Genomic DNA, 19,088 nt, shown 5'->3' on the forward strand with positions numbered 1-19,088 from the left:
ACTGTGCTGTCTAGATTGGTCATAGCTTTTCTTCCAAGGAGCAAGTGTCTTAATTTCACGGCTGCAGTCACCATCTGCAGTGATTTTGGAGCCCTAAAAAGTAAAGTCTGTCACTGTTTCCATTGTTTCTCCATCTATTTGCTGTGGAGTGATGAGACTGGGTGCCATGATCTTAGTTTTTTGAATGTTGAGTTTTAGTTTAGTTTGATAGTATTTTGTTCTTAAGATACAAATAAATAACATGTGGGAATTACTTTTCCATAGTGGTATGCCTATCAGTACTTTTCCCAATGTAGGGTTTTATATGTGTTGATGTGTACTGCAGTTTTAACCAAAGAGTAGGCATTGGGTAGTGCTTCCTGAATGAATGATTAGATCTGTAATTTTAATGCTTTCCAGAAATACTGTCCTCTTGCTCATGTTTCTCATGTTGGCAAATAATTAAGGATGCGTTATTAGTTGATATTTGCCGTTAATAATAATATACTCTCCCTACCTAACAACCCCTTCCCCTTCCATAAACCATCTATTTTTATCCTAGAATTTTATAAAATGTTAAGATGAAAAAGACCTCATTTTTCAGGAGCATGTTACCGAATGGAATCAACATAGAAAAATAAAAAATAGCTCTGCCTGGTATTATTTGGCTTTGAGTTGTATTGTTCTCTACTTAGGCTGGCTGGTTTATAATTTGATGAAAGTAGCATATTTGAGTATTATTCTTTTAATCATTAAAAAAAGTTAAAATATACTGAATGTTCATTGTATTGTCTTTTATAACTTTAAGTTGCCTTCATTTCTATGGAGCAGATGCTCATTTGAAGGAATTTGTATGACAGTCTTTTTCTGTTTATCCTGCTGGAAGTTTGATCCACTCGCTTGACAGCTTTATTTTTCTTTGCTCAAAAGCCAGCACTAGGCCCGCAGGAAGGAAAGGAACCTAAGCTGGAGCCAGAGGCTGGGGTCGCATAGGCCTGTGGGCTGCACAGTCAGAAGCCTTGCAGTTGCTTGGCCTGGATCTGTCAGAACGGGTTTGGTGGGCTCTGGCTGTGCCATGGTTTATTTATATGCCTTCAGAGTAGTGATCCTGAGAATGAATGCATTGTGAGCACAGTTCGGAAATTGTTGTATAGATTGCTCCCGGAAGGGGAAGAAGCCCACTTGAGAGACCCCACTGTTGAACAGATCCTGGGTTCACTGGTTTAGTTTTCTCTGAGTGCGGCCCAGTGATTTAACTTTTGCTTCATCTCAGCAGCCACTGTCAGGGTTTTGAACGCAAGTTAGTTCATGGAAGGGACTTTGTGTGATAGGAAGACAGAATGTGAGATTAAATATATCTTAGCTCTGGCCTGAGTAGATACTGTTAAAACATGAGATGGATATAAAATAAGCTTTCTCTTCTGGTTTCAGGAAGGCATAGTGGGGAAAAAAAAAAGTAGGATTCTTTTCTAATTTCTGTGGATCCAGCTAGGATATTACATCTTGCATTTTTAAGGCATTTAAAAGTACAGACAAAAGGACAGGACAGTCTATATTTGAACAGTGTTAAGTACAAAAACATGAATTGATGAGGTAGTAGTATCATTCCATATTATTTTCTATCAGGACTTAGCCTTTGTTACACATTATGCATTTATCTTTCTTTACAAAAGAAATGCAGACTTTTCAGTAAAGTACTAACGGTTTTCAAATAACACCTAATCTGAGTGTTAATTAGAAAAGAATTTACAATTTTGCATTAAATGTAACATTTCTTACACCTTAGGCTTCCCTGGTGGCTCAGCTGGTGAAGAGTCTGCCTGCAATGCAGGAGACCTGCCTTGGATCCCTGGGTTAGGAAGATCCCCTGGAGAAGGGAAAGGCTACCCACTCCAGTATCCCAGCCTGGAGAATCCCATGGACGTTGCAAAGAGTCGGACACGACTAAGCGACTTTCACTTTTCTTTCTTATATCTTACTGTTAAGTTGTCAAGAGATTTTTGATGAGTGATTCAATCTCCTTTCTCTTTGTAGGTCTGTTCAAAGTCTTGAGTTAGTCTTGGTAGATTTTGTGTTTCTAGGAATCTGTCCATTTCATCTTGGTTGTACAATTTGTTGCACACCTTTGTTCATACTATACTCTGGTAATCCTTTTTATTCCCATAGAATTGATAGTTATGTCCTCACTTTCATTTCTGATTTTGAGTCTGTCCTCTTTTCTTAGTAGTCATTCTAGCTCAAAGTTTGTCAGTTTTGTTCATCTTTTCAAGGAATCGGCGTTTAGTTTCGTTGATTTTCTCTATTGTTTTTCTCTTCTCTGTTTCATTGATTTTTGCTCTCATCTTCTTTATTTCCTCCCTTCCCCACTTTTGGGTTTAATTCCTCTTTTTCTAGTTCTGTAAGTTATAAGATTGTATTTTTGATTTATGATCTTTCTTGTTTGTTAGTGTGGGGATTTATAGTCTATAAATTTCCACCTCTGTGCAGCTTTCTAAGTGTCCCATAGATTTTAGAATGTCATGTTTTCATTTTCATTCGTCTCTAAGTTTTTGCTAATTTCCCTTGTGATTTCTTTGATTCATTTGTTAATATAATAGTGTGTGGTTCAATTTTCACAAATTTGTGAATTTCCAGTTATCTTTCTGTTGTTATTTTCTAACTTCATCCCATTCTGATTGAAGATAGTTTGTATGTCTTTTAAAATATATTGAGACTTAATTTGTGAGCTGCTATGTGGTCTGTCCTTAAATGTATCCCACATACATTTCAGAAGAATGTGAATGCAGTTGCTTTTGAATGTCTTAGTCTTCAGTATCTGGCTGCCAATAGTGGGGGTAAGGGGTAGGAAGATGGATTGGGGGAGAAAGGGTCAGTTCAGTTCAGCCGCTCAGTCCTGTCCGACTCTTTGCGACCCCATGGACTGCAGCATGCCAGACTTCCCTGTCCATCACCAACTCCCAGAGCTTGCTCAAACTCATATCCATTGAGTTGATGATGTCATCCAACCATCTCATCCTCTGTCATCCCCTTCTCCTCCCGCCTCCAATCTTTCCCAGCATCAGGGTCTTTTCCATTGAGTCAGTTCTTCACATCAGGTGGCCAGAGTATTAGGAAGAAGGATACCGGTCCTTTAAATAAATCCCTTGGAAGTCACTTAGCTGGAGAGAGAGGGCCTTGCAACTACTGGGGATCAGAGGGACGAGGAGGAAAGGTGGAACAAAAATGAGCACCTCTCTCTGCATCTTTGTGATCAGAAGCAACAGTCAGTGGTCAGAGCATAGATCACATAGATCTGTAGTATTTGGAGGATAGAGTCTTTTTTGCCCACCCTAGCTCCCATAAGCTGTGTCCAAGCTGCTCTGGAACCTTGCCCAGCTGACCTCCGTGTTGCTAGAGGAAGCTGTGTAGCTGCTACAGTGCTAGGAGTTGAAATTGAAATTAAATGCAACTTACTGTCCAAGCCTTTGCCTGTAAGTTGCAAGCCTTAAATAGGTTCCATAGTTCCAAAATACAGCAGACGGATTCCACCAGTGCATTTGTTGCCTTGTAGTTATCAACTACTCACTGGACAGTCTCACTTTGAGCGTATTTCTCACTTTTGATGGAGCATTGTATTTTAGTATCTTGTATTCTCATGTTTGCACGTTTGTTCATTTACAGAACAGTTTAAGCCAAGGCACTAGAGCTACCCATTCTTTGTAGTCACTGTGCTTTTAGTAAGGTCTTCTTGCTTCAGCCATATTTACTGAGTGAACTCAAGTGAAGTGAAGTGAAGTGAAAGTTGCTCAGTTGTGTCCAACTCTTTGTGACCCCATGGACTATACAGTCCATGGAATTCTCCAGGCCAGAATACTGAGTGGGGAGCCTCTCCCTTCTCCAGGGGATCTTCCCAGCTCAGGGACTTAACCCAGGTCTCCCTCATTGCAGGCAGATTCTTTACCATCTGAGCCACAAGGGAAGCCCAACTCAAGGAAATGTGATAAAGCTATATTTGTGACTGAGGAGATTTCATTTTTCAAAGTAGTAAATATCTGTTGAACTTACTTGATTGCGTCTTTCTCATTTCTGGCTCAACTCTTGGGTTTCTTGTCTATGCATTTATAAACCAAGTAGGTCAAGAGAAAGGTTTGTTTTGAGTGTGAATGACCAGGCTGGGAAAAGATGTTGCTAAATCACAAATACCCTTAGGAGGGAGCTGGAAAAATGTTGTCCTTTATAAAATAGAAGCATGAGAAGAAATAATGACTTCAAGAATAGAACTGCTGAATAAATTTGCAGTGTAGCAAAGCATAAAGTATGTGTTACCACTGAAACCATTTCAGATGACCTACAGTGAAGGAGAAAGAGCAGGAGTTGAAGACGTTTTTAAAATCCAAAAAACATGACTAAGTTTTATTTCTAAACTTTGTGTTCATCCATTTACTCTAGAGAGATTTAAGATGGGCTCTGGGTCAGTTGAGCAGAGTTTGACATTCTGAAGGCATATTGAAATATAACATTTATATTATGTGTGCGTACGTGCTCAGTCACTTCAGTTTTGTCTGACTCTTATTGACCCCATGAAGTGTGGCCCTCCAGACTCCTCTGTTATGGAATTCTCTAGGCAGGAATACTGGAGTGGGTCGCCATGCCCTCCATCAAGGGATCTTCCTGACCCAGGGACTGAACCTGTGTCTCCTGCATTGCAGATGGAGTCTTTACCCACTGAGCCTCCTGGGAAGCCTGCTATTTGTATGTAACATTAATAATAAATACCAGTGTATGTTTATTTTGAGTGTTCTTTCCTGTTTTGAATTACATATCGTGAATACTTGATGTAAGAAATTTGAAATTAAGATTTTTTAATTGAAGTATAGTTGGAAAATTCAGCAGCGGCCACAGGACTGGAAAAGATCAGTTTTCATTCCAATCCCAAAGAAAGGCAATGCCAAAGAATGTTCATACTACCTCACAATTACACTCATTTCACACACCAGCATATTAAAAGCAGAGATATTACTTTACCGACAGAGTTCCATATAGTCAAAATTATGGTTTTTCCAGTAGTCATGTATGGATGTGAGAGTTGGACCATAAAGAAAGCTGAGTGCTGAAGAATTTATGCTTTTGAACTGTGGTGCTGGAGAAGACTCTTGAGAATCCCTTGGACTGCAAGGAGATCAAACCAGTCAGCCCTAAAGGAAATCAGTCGTGAATATTCATTGGAAGGACTGATGCTGAAGCTGAAGCTCTGATACTTTGGCCACCTGATGCAATGAATGGACTCATTTGAAAAGACTCTGATGCTGGGAAAGATTGAAGGCAGGAGCAGAAGGTGATGACAATGGATGAGATGGTTGGATGGCATCAGAAACTTGCTGGAAATGAGTTTGAGCAAGTTCTGGGAGTTGGTGATGGACAGGGAAGTCTGGTGTGCTGCAGTCTATGGGATCACAATGAGTCAGAGGTGACTGAGCGACTGAACTGAACTGAACTGATTTACAATGTTGTGTTAGTTTCTCGCTAACTGATTCAGTTATACGTATGTGTATATATGTATTCCTTCTCAGATTCTTTTCCTTTTTAGGTTGTTACAAGATATTGAACATAGTTATCGGTGCTGTACAGTAGGCCTTGTTTATCTGTTTTAGTAGTGTATATCTTTTAAGCCCTAATTTCCCAGTTTATCCTCACCTGCTTTCACCTTTGACAACTGTAAGTTCATTTTCTCTGTGAGTCTGTTTCTGTTTTGTAAATAAGTTCATTTGTATCATTTTTTTTGGATTCCACATAAAATATTCCACAGATATTCTGTGATATTTGTCTTCTCTGACTTACTTCACTTAGTATGATACTCTCTAGGTCTATCCTTGTTGCTGCAAATGGCATTGCTTCATTCTTTTTATGACTGAGTATTTTACCATTGTGTACATATGCTACATCTTATTTATCCATTCCTCTACTGATGGACATTTAGGTTGCTTCCATGTCTTAGTTATTATTCATAGTGCTGCTGTGATATTGGGGTGCATGTATCTTTTTGAATTAGAGTTTTCTCCAGATGTACGTTCAAGAGTGGTATTGCTGGGTCATATGGCAGCTCTGTTTTTTCTTGATAGCTTTTTAGGGAAAACTCCATACTGTTTTCCATGGAGAAGGCAATGGCATCCCACTCCAGTACTCTTGCTGGAAAATCCCATGGACGGAGGAGCCTGGTAGGCTGCAGTCCATGGAGTCGCAAAGAGTGGGACATGACTGAGCGACTTCACTTTCACTTTTCACTTTCCTGCATTGGAGAAGGAAATGGCAACCTGCTCCAGTGTTCTTGCCCGGAGAATCCCAGGGACGGGGGAGCCTGATGAGCTGCCTCTGTGGGGTCGCACAGAGTCGGCCACGACTGAAGCGACTTAGCAGCAGCAGCAGCAGCAGCAGCAGCAGCCATACTGTTTTCCATAGTGGCTGCACCAGAAAGCACACTTACACGTTGGAAAAGTCTTTATTTCCTCTTCACTTATGAAGGATATTCTCACTAGATAGAGAATACTGGTTGAACAATCTTTTTCTTTCAACATTTTTTTAGAGTTGCTAAACCCCTATTATCTTGCTTGCAAAGTTTCTGACAGCAAGGTTATTACAATCCTTATCCTTGTTCCTCTGTATATACTATGTTTTCCCTCTCTGGTTGCTTTCACGATTTCCCTTTTTCTTTTCAGCTATTATTTCAGCTAGCTATTATGCCTAGTTTTGGGGTTTTTTTTTAAAGTCTTGTTTGACATTTTTGGACCTTCTTAAATCTGTAGTTTGGTGTCTTGTCACTTAACCATTCACATATTTCTTCTGCTTTGTTCTTTCTTCTCCAGGCATTCTGAGTATATTACACTATTTGATATTTTCCCACAGTTCTTGGATGTTTTCTCTTGTTTTATTTTCCTACTTCTTTTCTTCTGTACATTTCAATTTGAGTAATTTCTGTGAGCCTGTCTTCAAGTTCCCTGATTCTTTTTTTAGCTGTTTCAAATCTACTAAAAGAATTTGTTGTTTATTACCATGTTTCTCTTTCTAGGATTTCCACTATATTCTTTATGATTTCCACATCTCTGTCAAACTACCTGTGTGATCTTGCATGTTGTCTATCTTTTCCATTATTCTCTACCATATTAATCATGTTTTAAATTCTCTGATAATTCTCATACCATGGCATTTCTGAGTCTAGTTCTGATGATTGCTTTGTTTCTGCAAACAATGTTTTTATTAAACTGGAGAGTGAAAAAGTTGGCTTAAAGCTCAACATTCAGAAAACGAAGATCATGGCATCCGGTCCCATCACTTCATGGGAAATAGATGGGGAAATAGTGGAAACAGTGTCAGACTTTATTTTTCTGGGCTCCAAAATCACTGCAGATGGTGACTACAGCCATGAAATTAAAAGACGCTTACTCCTTGGAAGGGAAGTTATGACCAACCTAGATAGCATATTCAAAAGCAGAGACATTACTTTGCCAGCAAAGGTCCGTCTAGTCAAGGCTATGGTTTTTCCAGTGGTCATGTATGGATGTGAGAGTTGGACTGTGAAGAAGGCTGAGTGCCGAAGAATTGATGCTTTTGAACTGTGGTGTTGGAGAAGATTCTTGAGAGTCCCTTGGACTGCAAGGAGATCCAACCAGTCCATTCTGAAGGAGATCAGCCCTGGGATTTCTTTGGAAGGAATGATGCTAAAGCTGGAAACTCCAGTACTTTGGCCCCCTCATGCGAAGAGTTGACTCATTGGAAAAGACTCTGATGCTGGGAGGGATTGGGGGCAGGAGGAGAAGGGGATGACAGAGGACGAGATGGCTGGATGGCATCACTGACTCGATGGACATGAGTCTCAGTGAACTCCAGGAGTTGGTGTTGGACAGGGAGGCCTGACGTGCTGTGTTTCATGGGGTCGCAAAGAGTCGGACGTGACTGAGCGACTGATCTGATCTGATCTTGGCATGCTTCATAAGTTCTTGTTGAAAGGTGTCCATTTTGTGTAGAACAGGAAATACTGAGGTGAATATCTGATATGCTTGGAGAAGACTGCAAGCTTCCTTCTGCTGAGCCTTTAAGGTAGAATTTAAATTAATCTGTTAGGGGTTGGGCTATGTTTAAAGAGTATTATTGCTATGGTTACCAGCATTGATACATGTTGTTGCCATGGAAACCAAAGACTTCAAATTTCCCTAGTGTCCATTATATCCCGGCTTAGCTTTGGGTTTTCTCTTTGTGCTGTTTCACACAGTGAGTTTGTTTATTGCAGCTATATTCCATTATTTTTACTCAAAGCTTGTTAGCAGAAACATTACTTTGCTGACAAAGGTCCGTCTAGTCAAAGCTATGGTTTTTCCAGTAGTCACGTATGGATGTGAGAGTTGGACTATAAAGAAAGCTGAGTGCCAGAGAATTGGTGCTTTTGAACTGTGGTGTTGGAGAAGACTCTTGAGAGTCCCTTGGATTGCAAGGAGATGAAACCAGTCAATCCTAACAGAAATCAGTCCTGAATATTCATTGGAAGGACTGATGCTGAAACTCTAATACTTTGGCCACCTGATGTAAAGAACTGACTCCTTGGAAAAGACCCTCATGCTAGGAAAGATTGAAGGCAGGAGGAGAAGGAGATGACAGGATAAGATGGTTGGATGGCATCAGCGACTCGATGGACCTGAGTTTGAGCAAGCTCCAGGAGTTGGTGATGGACAGGGAAGCCTGGCATGCTGCAGTCCATGGGGTCGCAAAGAGGCAGACATGACTGAGTGATTGAGCATCTGAACTGAACTGAACTGTTAGCATGATAGTGGAGGTTGGAGGGAGTTCTGTGATGATCTGGTAGGCCTCAGATTTAGGCAGGCACTAGAACCTGGGTCTCGTATAAAATTTTCTGTTTCTAGGAGTGGAGTTGTTCCCCTTCTTTTCTCTTCCTCAACTGCTGTGTCTATCTTAGGTTTTATATTCCCTCCCCTTTTTTAAGCTTAAGTTTTTTTCTTAATAGATTTTAACCAATAGTAGTTTTTGTTTGAATTTCCTATTCAAAGCAGCCTTCTCTGCCCCTGTATTTTATTTTTTTGGCCTCACCATATAGCATGCAGAATCTTGGTTCCCTGCAGTGGAAGCATACGGGGGCTTAACCAAACTGGACCACCAGGGAAGTCCCTAAGCTAATAGGGGATAGATTTGGGCTGATTGGCGTTGGCTGCCAAGCTCCACAAGGGTGGGGGCTGGGATAAGAAGCTTCTTTGCATTCTCTCAGATTCTGTCTGCCTCCCCCCACCCCCCTTCCCCCACACACACAGCCTTTGAGGTTCCTGGCAGAAAAGCCTGTAATAGGGTAGAGACTCTCTCCTGATTGCAGTCCCTCGAGACTTTGCACTCTCATACTGGCCCACATTCAGTGTCCAGAAATTGGTCAACATTTGTGATTTAATCATCCTGACTGCAGTGGAATTCCTTCATGCTCTTGGGGCTGTACTTCCTTTGGTTAGAAAGAAAGCTTTACCTCTAGGAGTATAGGTGCTTGTCCAGCCTCTTGTGTTGCTCCAACCCTGTTACTTTGTCTCCAGGTTTGGTCAGGTGGCATTGTGGGTGGTGGGGAGAGAGCGGTTTTATCCACTGTGAACCTTAGGAGTCCACATTGTGGTCAGAGAAGAACTTGTGAGACTTGATTTAGTGCTCAGCATATGGGTCACTTTTTGTAAGTGATCTCTTTGAACTTGATAGAGTATTCTGCAGTTATTGGGTACTGTCTTATACAAATGTCTGTTTAGGTCCCCAGTTTGTTAACCATGCTATTCAGATCTAACTCTTATTTTTCCTCCGATGTAGGTCATTTATTCTATCAATTATGAGAGATTTTAAAAATTTCTCCATTATGATTATAGATATATTTCACTTCTTGTAGTTCTGCTAAGTTGTGCTTTATGCATTTGGAGGCTATGCTATTACTTGCATATAAATTTTTAATTATGTCTTTCTAATGAGTTCTGCATTTAATCCTATGAATTATATTACCTCCATTAATGCTTTTTGAATTATAGTCTACTTTGAGTACTACTAATAAAGCTTGAGCAGCTTTTGTTTAGATTATGTTTGTTAACCCTTTCTATACATTTTATTTTAATTGTTCTCTATATTTGGCATGATTCTTTTACACATCATAATAGAGAATTTTTTTTTTTTTTTTGGCCACGTCACAGGGCTTGTGGGATCTTAGTTCCCCAACCAGGGAGTGAACCGGGCCACTGCTGTGAAAGTGCTGGGTCCTAACCACTGGACCACCAGGGATTGATTTCCGTTTTTTATTTAGTATGATAGATAGTCTTTTTCTTTTGGTCCACTTATATTTAATATAATTATTGGGATATTTGGGTTTGCATTTGATATCTTATATTTTCCTTTTTATATGTCTTATCTGCAATCTTGCTTTCCCTCTTTTTGTATTTATTTGCATATTTTAATTCTGTTTTTCCTTTCTGTTAGCACAATAGTTATATCCTTTTCTACCATTTTTAAATGTTTCCCCTTGAGATTAAAACATGTATTTACTTTCTTTTTTTTCAAATGTGTAAGTTTATTTTTTCCCGACATAAGAATAGTCATAATGTATGTACTTCGAAAGGTAGAAAAAGTTAAAGATGAAAAGTCCCCCCTCACATCTGCCCACCAGCCACCCAGTTCTCCAGATGACTCAGAATGAGTACCCCCAGTGCAGTCATCTGGCCTCTTCACTGGCCCCCAGCGTGTAGCGTGTGTACTGCTCTGTAGCTCGGAGTCTCGGCCTATATCTTCCTGCTCATTCATCCATCTTCTCATCTTTCAAAGTGCAGTGAAAGCTTCTTTGTTCTTGAAACTTTTCGAGGCAAGTGTCATAGGATTTCTTCACTTCTGATGGTAACCATAGTTGTCCTTACACATTCTAGCACTTAATTATGTTGTTCTGTGCTGTTTCTCTTAGGCTTCAAGTATGTAAACTCACTTTCCATCCTAGATTAGTTCCTTGAGGGTAAGGTAGGATGCTTTGTTTGCGTAATTTGGAGCACAAAGCAGATGCCCCCCAAACACATGCCTGAGTAAATTGCCTCTGGTAATGGCTGTTTTCCAGGGAATTTTCCATTTTGGTGCATCTTGAGCCTCAATTATTCATGGTAGACATACTTTTTAAGAGTTGCTTTTGAACGCAAAATTGTGGATGGAGAATTGGAAGCTACTTGAAAGATACTTGCTTATAAAATTATGCTTCTTTTCATGTTGGTAAGGAATCTGCCCACAAATCGGGAGGCCCAGATTCAATCCCTGGGTCGGGAAGATCCCCTGGAGTAGGAATGGCAACCCACTCCAGTATTCTGGCCTGCAGAATTCTGTGGACAGAGGAGCATGGCAGGCTACATACAGTCCATGGGGTTGCAAAGAATCAGACATGACTGAGCGACTAACACACTTATTTTGCATTTCATTTTACTTTAAGATTAGAATTAATGGACTATCTATTCCTAATTCAGTATCATAGTGTAAAAATATTTATGAAATATACTACTTTTTTTTTAATATTGATGTTCCCCAAATTGTTTTTTCTTGATTATAGTTTTTTTTTTCATTATTTCTTTGCAAAATGAGAAAATACTGAAAAACACTAGAAAAAATTGCCCTGTACTACCACTGAGAGCTAAATGTTACCATTTTGTTATGTGTATACTCAGTTTTTTCTTATGTTTATATAAATAAACTCCCCTCTTCTAAGTTTCCTACTTTGTAATTCTTAATGTTTGCTTTTCAGCTTTCCCTAAAAGGATTCCAGAACACCTTAGAAGTGCTTGAGGAAGAGTGATAAAGGCAAGTATCCAATTTGTTAGCGTCAGTGAAATAATTTGGTTCATAGCCAAACCAAAACGCTTTGGTCACCGTGTCTATCAAGAAAACTAAAAAGTTGGGAGTAACAACTTAAAGGAAAAAAAAAAGAAAGATAGTTCATATATAATTTGAATTTTTTTTTTTTTTCAAAACTGTTGTAGAAAATTGTTAAAATTCTGAGAATTTAACCAAGTTTTCTGAAATACCTGGTTTGTCTGTGGCTACCATTTCCTCCTCTTTTTTCCCCACTTTTCACCCCTTCCTCCTGCCCCCTTTCTCCCATATCCTTTTGTTCCCTTTTCTCTCTATTGGTTTCCTCAGGCTTACTTAGAAGGACTTTACTTTTCAGAGAAGCCCTGTGAATAAAAGAGAAGCCAACATTTCCTTCTTATGAAAGAACACTTAGCTTTACAGTTGAACTTGTTTGTGTTAAACCAGAGATAGCAATACAGTTGTTTGGGAAGTTTTATAAGCTGAACAACAGTTATTATTCATTTGAATTTTACTACTGTCTTACAGAAGAAAATAGGGGAGTCTTAAAAAACATTCACTTGATTGAATTATTTTAGTGCTTGCTTTCTTCCTGTCACAAGTGTTATATAATGATTATAGCATTACGTTTTACAGTCAGTGCAACAGGTTGTTGTTTCAAAATTCTTATATAACAATTTGATGCTTAAAGCTCAGTTTAAGTTTCTTTGGTGTTCTATGTTAGGTAAGCTTCTGTTAGTATCATGAAGATATGTTTTGCCTTTAGAAATCCCAGAATTTACTACTCCTCTACTAGGTAATCTGTGCAGCCATGTAGATAGCCTATGCAAGCTTTGGCTTGGAAATCAACACCCTGTTTCTAGGTTTTCCTCCAAATGCTGGCATATCCTTATAATTAATCATTCTTTTGAATTATATGGGAATAAATAATATAGACATGCTAATGAAATCTCAAATGAAGATACATTTAAAAATGTACCATATTTTCCATTTTTTAAAACCCAAGAAGCAGGTTTATGTGAAGTGACGTGAAGTTAATGTGAAGTGAAGTGAAGTTGCTCAGTCATGTCTGACTCTTTGCGACCCCATGTACTGTAGCCTACCGGGCTTCTCTGTCCATGGGATTTTCCAGGCAAGAGTACTGGAGTGGGTTGCCATTTCCTTCTCCAGAGGATCTTCCCGATCCAGGGATTGAACCCGGGTCTTCTGCATTGTAGTCAGACGCTTTACTGTCTGAGCCACAAGGGAAGCCCCTTGATTAGTTTATAACACTGCCCAATGAAGCTGATCTGCTGAGTAATAAATTCCTTGTATGTTTATATATGAGACAAGTAGATTGTTTGGTTTTCTAACGAACCTTGATACCATTCCTCTCTTTATGGTGTCTTTTATTATCATGGGAGAAACTTATTTTATATGTTTTACTTTCAAAACAGCAGCAACAAAAAATCTGTTGTATTATTTAGCTAATGCAGTATAAATAAGGAAAAAAGTAATTTACTTCCTCATTATCAGCCTGCTGCTTTCACAATCCTTCTGTCTTCTCAGGGTCTAAATATCCCAGTACAAGAAGAGGTTAATTGATATACAGTTACTGGATTATCTTGGTTACATAGCCCTTTTTGTCTGAGAAGCTCAGTGCTTTGCAGAGTGAAAATAATTCAATAACTATTAGTCTGCGCTAGAAACTCATGAGGGAAGGTCAGGATAATTAAATACATATACTGTTGACAACATTTTTGCCCACAAGGAGCCCCAGAAAACTCCATATAGCCCAAAACAGTTGTTTATGTCGGTAGGATTAAGGGCTTCTCTCTTGGCTCTCCCAAAGGGAAAAGGAAAAATAAAAGCAACACAGAGTCGGGAAAAGGGTGAGAGGCCCCAGCCGTGTGGCAGGTTTTTGGTGCAGCCACAGAGAATTTGAGTGAAAAGCAGTGAAATTTCCCATCCTCGTTACTGCTCCTCATTTGCCTAGTTTGGGAGCAAAGAATTTTGTGGTATTTAGTTAGTAGGAAGGTACTGGTTAAAGGTCTTTAACCCTGTCAACATGGTTTATGCTCCTGAGTCGTGAAGAGGTTAGGAGATGGGAAGATAGGCGTGTAAGAGTGTGGTCCGCGAAGCCACAGTGACGGTGTCCATCCACATTCATGGTGAGAAGGTAGTCTGAGAGAAGTTACCAGGAAGAAAGGTCTGATGGGTTTGCATTCCTATCACTTTGGACTCTAGGAGCCTGGAGGTCACAGTGAACTCTTAAATCCAACTGATTTATGCCTTTCAGATTGCTGTTTGATGGCCAGAGGTCTGTCTGCGTATGCCCAGACCATGACCACCCTAAGTGCTTCAGACTTGGTAGTGACTTAGTAGTGACTTCAAACTGTTCAAAGTCCTTGGTGTAACGCAGGGAGTTTTAAAGCCCTTTGAAGGAAAAGTTGAGGTAATATATAGAAATAAAGAACTTCACGCACCACATTTTGTCCTCCGTAGCAGGTTCTGTACATTAATGCAGTTTTGTTTTACATATTTGCAGAAACTCAATTTTTAAAAAAAAGTTTTCTATTATGAGAAATCTTATCCCTGCCACACCCTCCCTTTCTTTGGCATGTGACTTCCGTAACTATGGCAGTTGTGCTGACCTTACATCTCTTAGTTTCAACTTCCTTTTAATTTCCTGCACTTTAATGTTGGTATGTGGTTGCTATTTGACCTTTCTTTTTCTCTCCTTTTTAGTCATACCCAGTTACTGTGTCACTTCTTTGCTTTTGAGTTTGTGTGAATACAGCCGTCCCTTGGTACCCATGGAGGACTGGTTCCAGGACTCCTGCAGATAACGAAATCCTCAGATGCTCATGTCTCTTATATGAAATGGCATAGTATTTGCATAGAACCATGCGTATCCTCCCATATACCTTAAATCATATCTAGAGCATTTATAATACCTAATACAACATAAATAAATGCTATGAAAACAGTTGCTGGGAGCATGGCAAATTCAGGTTTTGCTCTTTGGAACATCCTAGAACTTCTTCACCCCAAATGTTTTCCATCTGAGGTTGGTTGAATCTGCAGATGTGGAACCCGTGCATATGGAGGGTGGACTGTACATGGGCAGCCTCTTGTCAGAGTCGACCCTTTTCAAAGAAAGGGATTCCTTTGAGTCTCTTTCTTTGTTCACTGGTTCTGAGCCAAGCTCTGGTCTCTGAAGACAGATTCTTTCTGGATCATGTACTCGTTGTACCGAAAGGTCATTTGTGTTCCAGCAGAGAATCCAACCTATAAGATTTCAGTTTCCATTTTCTTCTCAAAAGAGCAAACCTTCTCAAAAAAGAAGTGTCTAGTTGCCAGTGACCTTGATGAATGTAAATGATAACTGGAAATTCCTCTTTTCCATTAAAATCCACAGTGCAGTTAGATTGGGATGTCCACGTTTCACAGCTATTCTTTGAATTTACTGTATTGAGCTTCAGCATGCAGATAATTAACTATGGTTGTGATTGAGAGGAATCATTTCAATTGCCTCAGCTAGACTATCTGTATTGAATGCTCTGTGCTTGGATGTCTCTCGATTCCCCAAGTAGTGGCTGTTCTCTCAAATATTATTATGGTTTCCATTCCAAGATGACTCTTCTAGTATGTAGTTCCTCTTCACATTGCAACTTGTAGGGATTTTTTTTTAACAACGCTGTTTTCATTTCCTTTGTACTTATTTCAGAGCTTTTCCTCCTATTCTAGAAAATAATCATTACCCACTATCTAGAAAACTATCTTTTAATCTTCTGATTAAAGATTGCTTAATGATAGTGTCTATTTCTTGGGCTAGTGGCATGTTTTTCTTTAACACTGGAGTTTCTGCATGGATTTATAATACAAGCTTTTTTTTTTTTTTTTTTTTTTTTAACATTAGGTAGGCATGAAGCCTTCGTCTCACAGCTGCATGTGTAGTTACTGTCGAAGCAATGCCTACCTAATTTGACAGTCGTGGTGTGTTAAAAAAAAATTTTGAGTTTGCAAATAAGCGTATTAAGTCTACTGATGGAGCCTTCGGGCAGTGAACAGTTATTTGAGGACCCTGATCCCGGAGGCAAATCCCAAGATGCAGAGGCCAGAAAGCAAACAGAATCAGAACAAAAGTTGTCTAAAATGACCCACAATGCTTTGGAGAACATTAACGTGATTGGCCAAGGCTTGAAGCATCTCTTCCAGCACCAGCGCAGGAGGTCGTCTGTGTCCCCCCACGATGTGCAACAGATTCAGGCAGACCCAGAGCCTGAAATGGATCTGGAAAGCCAGAACGCGTGTGCTGAGACTGATGGTGTCCCCACCCACCCCACAGCTCTGAATCGTGTCCTGCAGCAGATCCGCGTGCCGCCCAAGATGAAGAGAGGGACGAGCCTGCACAGCAGGCGGGGCAAGCCAGAGGCCCCAAAGGGAAGTCCCCAGATCAACAGGAAATCTGGCCAGGAGATGGCAACTGTCATGCAGTCCGGCCGACCCAGGTCTTCATCCACTACTGACGCTCCTTCCAGCTCTGTGGTGATGGAAATAGCTTGTGCCGCTGCCGCTGCTGCTGCGTGTCTGCCGGGGGATGAGGCGTCTGCAGAGCGGGTAAGTTTCTGTTAAATTACCTGTTAACTTCTTGTGCTTTATATCTAGTACTCTGCACACTTTGCCTGGGTGACTGAAAAGAAGTATCTCTTCAAGTACCCCGAGGCTGTGGCCAAAGATAGTTTCCCTTTTCATTAAATAAGTGGGATGAAGAGTAATCATCATAGCTAATAATGAATGCTTCTAATTATATTCCTGTTTGCTTCCTAACATATTGCCTCAGATGATTCCAGTGCAGTCAGCCCACGAGTTTTAAGAATTACTGAATCCGAATTTCTGGAGCCCCCATTCAGCCCGGTTGGCAAGCTTAGAGCTATCTGGACCGCTCCTGCTCTTTAATGACATGACCCCCAAGGTTGCCCCCATTCTCCATTCCAAATCAGTGCCCTGGTTTAGGCCTTCATCTGTCTCACTGCCCTTTCAGATTCTTTTTTTCTCCATGCTGGACACAGCTTGTGAGAGCTATCTGAAATACTAAAGTCATTGTCATTTCCACTGCTTAAAAAGCAGTCACTGGCTCCATCATTTCCTGAGGGGCAAAGAAAGTTCCTTAAAATGATATGCAGGACCTCCCATGATTTAGCCCATGTGGACTTCTTTACCTCCTACAACTTAACAGCTAGTACTCCTTTCTCACGCTTTTTATTTTTCCTCTAAAGTTTTTCCTTTTGTCCATATCTTGACTTACTCTTTCATTCAGTCATTCGTTCAGCAAACATATAATGAGGTGTTCCAGTCACTGTGGATACTGTGATGAACAGAAAAAGATGTGATCCTTACTCTCATGGAGTTTTATTATCAGATGGGGACACATATTAAATAATCACTTGAGCAAATCTAAAGTTTCAACCGTGACACATGCTACTAGAGCCTATTACAGGAACTTATGACCTAGTTAAGGATGTCACTTCTGTGAGGAAATGGCAAAGATCTGGAGGTAAGCTGAGGTAATTAGGTGATGGAGAGAGAACTCCAGGTGAAAAGGTGCAAAGATAGAAGGACGCTTTCCTGAGTACGAGGGACGGGATGGCAGGTGTGTGTGCATGTCCATACAAGCACACAGAGGGTAAGGCTGGAGAGAGAGAGAGAGGAAGGAATTCATACAGAGGTTTGCAGACAGTGTTCAGGAGTTTTTCTCCATTTAAGAGGAATGAGTAGTATCAAAGCATTTTAAGCAAAGGGGACAGTTGCACCTTTATGATTAGAAAATATCACTGTGTTTATGGTGTGAAGAGTGGATTGGACTGGGTTCAGGTGGGATGCAGATAGATGAGCCAGAAGGCTGTCGTGTCCAGAGAGATGACAGTAGTTTGGATCAAAGACGAGACGGTGGGAGCGGAAAGAAGAATTACCTAAGGGCAGGGGTGTGTCTTGCTCCTCATGCCAATAGTTGGGGCCTCCTACGTGGGTCAGTGGTAAAGAATCTGCCTGCCATTGCAGGAGGTGCAGGATCGAACCCTGAGTCGGGAAGATCCCCTAGAGGAGGAAATGGCAACCAACTCCAGTATTCTTGCCTGGAGGATCCCATGGACAGAAGAATCTCGAGGCCTAACCGTCCATGGGGCTGAAGAGTCAGATACGACAGAGCGACTGAGCACGCATCCAATACTTTGGCCCTTGAATTATTGGTTTGATGAATTAGAAGTAAATAGATAGGGAGCAAGAAACGATATCTAGTTAGGGAGTTTGAGAACGTATGCGGAGAAGTTTTTGAAATGGAGTCATCTTTCATTTAATTATTCATCAATACTTACTAAATACCAACTATGTACTAGGCAGTTTTCTAGGTAGTTAGAATACACCAGAAAACAAAACAGGCAAACATATGTGCTGTTATGGAGGCTTACTCTGTATTGAAAGAGATAACATACAGTAGATATAAAAATGAATAATATGTTACGATGAAGTGTGATGAGTATTATGGGAAGAAAAGAGCAAAATTAGAGAAAGAAAGAGATTGGGGTGTGTACAGAGGGGAGGGGAGTTGCAGTATAAGGTAAGGTAAGCCTCATTGAGAAAGTAACGTTTGAGTGAAGACTTGGGGAGATGAAGAAATTAGTCATGAGGCTGGCTCTCTGGGGGATAAGTACTCAGGTGGATGAAATAACTCCAGGGTAGGAGCTGACATTCCCTGCCTGACGTGTCCAGGGAATAGCAAGACCAGTGAGGAAAAGCTGAGTGAGGGGGGACAGTAGTACAAGATGGCCTCAGAGAGGTCACGGGTGGCCAGCCTGGGGAGGGCTTCATTGTGATATCTCAGTGTAGAGGCTCTTCCGTTACATCTTTATAAAATACCGTGGGATCATAGACATTTCCCCCCATGTTTGTTTGCTTGGTGATTGTTCCACTGAGTGTTTGACCTACCATTGTTTTAGGTTAGGGATCTGCACACTTTTTCTGTAAGTAGTCATTGTATTTTCCACCATATGGTCTGTCTTGCAACTACTCAGCTGTGTCGGAGCATGAAATCAGTCACCCATAACATGTAAATGAATGGGCATGCCAGGGTTTGACTGGTGAACAGTGTCTGGGCCTCGGCCCATACTTTGCCCACCATAGTCTTAGGTGCTGAGAATGTATGAGTGAAACAAACAAACAAAAATACTCGCTCTGGAGAAGTTTAACAAAACATTTAAGTAAAGTGCACGATATGACAGTTGCATAAGAAGATAAGG

The 19,088-nt window shown here is 40.5% G+C and overlaps 1 protein-coding gene across 10 annotated transcripts in view; it reads left to right on the plus strand.

Moving 5' to 3' along the window:
* TMCC1 (transmembrane and coiled-coil domain family 1) overlaps positions 1–19,088 on the plus strand; it is a 155,672-nt gene that overhangs the window by 30,830 nt on the left and 105,754 nt on the right. For 6 of the 10 annotated variants that reach the window (XR_008706039.1, XR_008706038.1, XM_055557556.1 and 3 more), the window contains exon 1: positions 15,717–16,413. Coding sequence is in view for 8 of the 10 variants with exons in the window: in XM_055557556.1 (XP_055413531.1) it covers positions 15,841–16,413 (573 nt within the window). In the remaining 2 variants the exon portion in view is untranslated. Of the gene's footprint in view, positions 1–11,746; positions 11,803–15,716; positions 16,414–19,088 lie in introns of those variants that run through there. The other 4 variants (XM_055557560.1, XM_055557559.1, XM_055557563.1 and 1 more) reach the window with 1 other exon arrangement.

The sequence above is a fragment of the Bubalus kerabau genome, chromosome 20 (assembly GCF_029407905.1).
Source record: "Bubalus kerabau isolate K-KA32 ecotype Philippines breed swamp buffalo chromosome 20, PCC_UOA_SB_1v2, whole genome shotgun sequence".
Classification (NCBI taxonomy): Eukaryota; Metazoa; Chordata; class Mammalia; order Artiodactyla; family Bovidae; genus Bubalus; species Bubalus kerabau.